Source organism: Trachymyrmex cornetzi, unplaced genomic scaffold, assembly GCF_001594075.2.
Source record: "Trachymyrmex cornetzi isolate Tcor2-1 unplaced genomic scaffold, Tcor1.1 scaffold335, whole genome shotgun sequence".
In the NCBI taxonomy this organism is placed as follows: Eukaryota; Metazoa; Arthropoda; class Insecta; order Hymenoptera; family Formicidae; genus Trachymyrmex; species Trachymyrmex cornetzi.
Window position 1 is genome coordinate 940,597 of NW_017298058.1, and position 4,854 is coordinate 945,450.

The 4,854-nt window shown below is 50.3% G+C and overlaps 1 protein-coding gene across 1 annotated transcript in view; it reads left to right on the top strand.

Moving 5' to 3' along the window:
- LOC108763019 (zinc finger protein 14) overlaps nt 1-4,130 on the top strand; it is a 20,624-nt gene extending 16,494 nt beyond the window's left edge. Inside the window, exons 3-4 of the mRNA XM_018510306.1 lie at nt 2-651; nt 1,638-4,130. Coding sequence (XP_018365808.1) covers nt 2-651; nt 1,638-2,641 — 1,654 coding nt within the window. The 3' untranslated portion in view covers nt 2,642-4,130. The remainder of the gene's footprint in view (nt 1; nt 652-1,637) is intronic.
- Nucleotides 4,131-4,854: the final 724 nt, after the last annotated feature.

The following is a 4,854-nucleotide window of genomic DNA, read 5'->3' on the forward strand; positions in this document are numbered from 1 at the left end:
CTCCTCACGCAGAGGTGGATCGCAGCGACTGCTTTCCCGGCGCCGGAGAGCTGCAGCAATATCCGCAGCATTATTTTAAAGAAGCCCGGCCGCACCCCTCACCGTCCGTGCCACCGCATATGCTTACGCCCGGCGGCTTCTCCGCGCTGCACTATCTCAAGCAACCCGGAGTAATGCTGACGTCTCTCGGCCAAGGCGACGGCGGGCCTGGTCTGGACGCGCATCAGTACGCGAGTCCGGGCGCGCCGAACATGGCGACCGGGCTGCCTGACATCGTACAGCAGAGCGGTAAATCCTCCAAGGCCGGTAACAGCGATCTACGTCTGTTCAAGTGCTTGACCTGCGGCAAAGACTTTAAGCAGAAATCGACTCTGCTGCAGCACGAGCGGATCCACACAGACAGCCGGCCGTACGGATGTCCGGAGTGCGGCAAGCGGTTCCGTCAGCAATCCCATCTCACGCAGCATCTGCGCATACATGCTAACGAGAAGCCGTACGCTTGCGTATACTGCGAGCGTACGTTCCGGCAGCGTGCCATCCTCAACCAGCATCTGCGCATCCACTCGGGTGAGAAGCCATACCAATGTCCGGAGTGCGGAAAACACTTCCGTCAGAAGGCGATCCTGAATCAGCACGTCCGCACACACCAAGGCGAGCATTTCTCTCTGCCTCCCAGACTCCCCAGAGGGCGTCCACCACAACCAAACACTGACCCACCCACCGGTTCTCACTCATTACTATCGCAACCACCATCGTCACCGTCACCATCGGCATCATCGCCATCGTCGTCATTATAATCATCACGTTCATTACCGCCGGCGGTACAATAACCCGCATACTAACGATTCATCTCGATTCTCGCCTGTCCATCTGCACCAGTGGTGGATTTACAGTTCTAGAAAGAACAAACAGTTACAAACGTATTGACAATACGATATATCTCGAAATAATAGGGGTAAATTCACGACTGGTCTGTATCAACTATATCCCTCACCAGCTTGCCGGAACGCGCTTTTCTTTCTTTCAAAAGCTTCCACAACTAACGATGACGAGTACCAGTATCCATCGGCCTCGTTGAAGCTAAGGCCAACCGGCGGGTAAGAACGGTTGAGCTGGACGCGACAGCGCTGGTGATAGAGCAGTGAGATAGAGCAGTCCCCGTCTCCTCTTTCTATATGATCCGACTGTCATTCAATAACTAATCCAACTGCCCTTTAATAACTCTAGCTCCTCGCGTGTTTCTCCGTTAAAGTGGACATCGGCCTACTACGGATAACTATTTTATCTAACATTTTTTCCCGTATACAACCACTACTAACAACTTTCAATGGGAACCGCGATAAATTGGTTTACGGTAATTTCCCAAACAACACAAAAGTTCAAAAGACATGCAAACGCTTCGAATCTATCAGGATATATATCTGATTAAACTGAAACTTTTTTAACATTTGTGTTGTCTGGATGTTTTCACTGAATTTGAGCGAATATCTACGAGGTCGCACTTAATTCGTGCTACAGTTGGCATGTAGATAGATTTTGTCCTGTATCGGTAAACCGTAATCCGGGCTACTAACGTTCCTCTTACCCATCCACCATGGAATACCGCCGATGAACCGTGGACCGTTCTCTCGTTACAGACGTGAGTCCACACCTCATCTTCAAGAACGGAATGACGCCGACTCTCTGGCCGCAGGACGTTCCCTTTCCGCCTGAAGAGGGTAAGGAAGAAGTGGCATCGACGTTCGGCGACACGGACACGCAGTCGGGCGCGTTCAGTCCGGCGCCGGACGCCAATTCCATCCAGTACCCAGCATACTTCAAAGATCCAAAGGGCGGTAATCACGCGGTATTTGGCGCAGGTGGCTCGGGCAGCTTTGGTGCCTTGCAGTACATCAAGCAGGGTGGCACGAAAAGCTGTCTACCCGACGTGATACAGCATGGCCGCTCGGCCGGCATGCCGTTGTACGTGCGTTGTCCGATTTGTCAAAAAGAGTTCAAGCAAAAGTCCACGTTACTGCAACACGGGTGTATACACATCGAGTCGCGGCCGTATCCTTGTCCGGAATGCGGCAAGCGATTCCGGCAACAGTCCCATCTCACGCAGCATCTGCGCATTCACACGAACGAGAAGCCGTACGGCTGTGTGTATTGTGGACGTAATTTCCGCCAACGCACGATTCTCAATCAGCATCTGCGTATCCATACCGGTGAGAAACCGTACAAGTGCCAGCAGTGTGGCAAGGACTTCCGTCAAAAAGCGATCCTGGACCAGCATACGCGCACTCACCAGGGCGATCGGCCATTCTGTTGTCCGATGCCGAACTGCAGGCGGCGGTTCGCCACCGAGCCCGAGGTGAAGAAACACATCGACAACCACATGAATCCGCATGCGGCGAAAGTGCGCCGGAATTCGAGCGGTGACACGAAACCGCCTGGCACGCCAGCGGGCTTGGGTCCGGTACCCGTGCCTCGCGGCCTCACGCCGACGGTCGTCAAGCCGGAGCTTTACTTCCCGCAGTGTTACGCGCCCGCGTTCAATCATCAGCCGCCAGTCTCCACCGCGCAGTTCCCCGGCGCCCAGGCGAACGGCGTCTCCGTGACCGGCGAATTCAAGCCACCGACCGGTCTGCCGCCACAGTGACTAACCGTCCATCCTGCCGCCTACTAGCAAGCAGGAATCCCCGCGCTGAGGTTTCAGCGCTGTTTCGGTCCCGCCGCGTTGGAGGCCGACGCAACGTCAAACGCCATCGCCGCCGCCGCCGCCGCCGCCTCTCGATGCGGCCAGCAGCCGATCCAGCAACACTACCCGTGACATTTATCATTGTGCATTTACTAGAGTCTTCTTTATTTTCGTCGTTTCACAACTCGCTCGCTCTTCTTGTTCCATCGCTGCTCAGCAGAACCTCAGAACACGTCGCCCAGCTAGTCTTGAGCTCGACGGTGAGAACGGTTTCGTCGTGCAGACCGCATTACGCGATTATCCGAGAAACATTGCGAAAATGTGTATTATCCGGTCGCTACGTCTCTGGTTGATTGTCGGATAAAATTATCTCCGAGAGAAAACCGCTTTTCTGTCTGAATCGTAGCGCACCGGCTATGATATAAACAGAGAGAGGAGAGATATAAATTTCGGGGATATAAATTCGGATACTCTTGTTTGAAACGTCTTGGATTTTTGCGTTGTTTGAAAAGCAAGGAAGATACGCGGACTGGGTCACTCCCCTGTGACATTCATCGAATATGCCGTTATACGTATATCGCGAAAAGACGACAATCCTAGTTAGGATTATCGCTATCGTTACACGGTCGCAACCGTAAGTAACAAACGATAATGCGATTATAGTTGCTCAGGTATCAAACGGTGTCTCGCGACACTCATAGTAAGTTCGTGATATACATTTTCTTCTTTATGTACGTGATCGCGATCAAATGTTTGTTACTTCCTCGCGATCGTCCGTTATTTTCGACTTTTCAGCAGCACATCAGATTAGATCGACCCCTTTAGGGATCCCAAGATTAATTCTTCGTTATTGTTGGCGCACACCGATGACACAGTCTAGTTAATCCGCCAGCACACACGCAAATACCACTTCTCGCTGCGATCCGCATCTCCAAGTCGTCGAATTCGCACGAAGGACAAACAACGTAAGGGGGACACAGAAAAGCTCGGAAAAGCGGCCGCCGCTCACCGTCGAGTTTCTTACTAGACAGACCAAGGTAAAGTAATCAACGAAGAGTCTCGTCTATTCCTCCGTACGTATTTTTTATAATTAATCGATTACGACGTACCTTCTCGCGTTTCTTTCGTGGACAAGCGAGTAGCACGAGAGTTCGGGGCTTACTCCGCGAGGCATAGGTGAATTCAGAGAGATTGACAAGAGAGTTCCCGCGAATCCCTCTGAATCCATCTATCTTCTTCTCGCGAGATGGTGCATGCGCCGCCCGGGGCGTCACCGCTCACCGTTCAAAATGCCACGTATCGCCAAACGGGTTGAAGATGTTCGATTTCGACCAGACTAAAACGATTGTGATACAATATTTAACTTGCCTATGTTTTAAAAGTTTCGCGGGAGAGAAAGAGAACGAAAGGAAGAATGAGTGAGCGAGTGAGTGAGTGAGAACGATATGTATATATATATATATATATGTATATACACACATATATATATATATATATGTAGAGAGAGAGATAGAGATTTTGCTTCTTGAAGGGAGCGCTTACATGACCACGAGAAGAATACCTGTAAATATGTATGTAAAGCCGTTCACTCCAAACAAAAGAAGAAGAACGAGAAGGAACGACGGAGAAAAGTGAAGTATGCGAGCGTGTGCGAATGAGACTGGGTGTGAATGAGACGAAAAAAAAAAAAATAATAAAAGGTACGACTGAATGAGAGGGTAGGAGAAAGACGATATAGGAGTTGGGGCGGGAAGGCGGGGGAGGGGAGATATGACGAGCAGAAAAGAGGAAGATACGAGAGATTATAGGTAGAATTTACGAGAACGATGCATCCTCCCACTGTGCTGAGCCATAGCTTTCAGTAGATCGAGTCGCGACGACGACGATGATCCGCGATAGCACGAAGGGGAAAAGAAACGGAAGAAGATGGTGGGGGAGGGGGAGGGTGCAATTCTTGTATACTATAGTAATATTTGAATGTATATTTATACAGGTTATATTATATTCTAACTATATGACGATATTTTGAATCGGTTTTAAAATCAGATTGGTGCTGATAAAAGAAACTAGATAAGCAAGTACGAAAAACAAGAGGAGGGAACGTGGAAGAAGGCTGAGACACCGTAGAAGTTAACGTTTAAGTAGCGTAGACGATAGCGTAGCTCAAAGTAAAG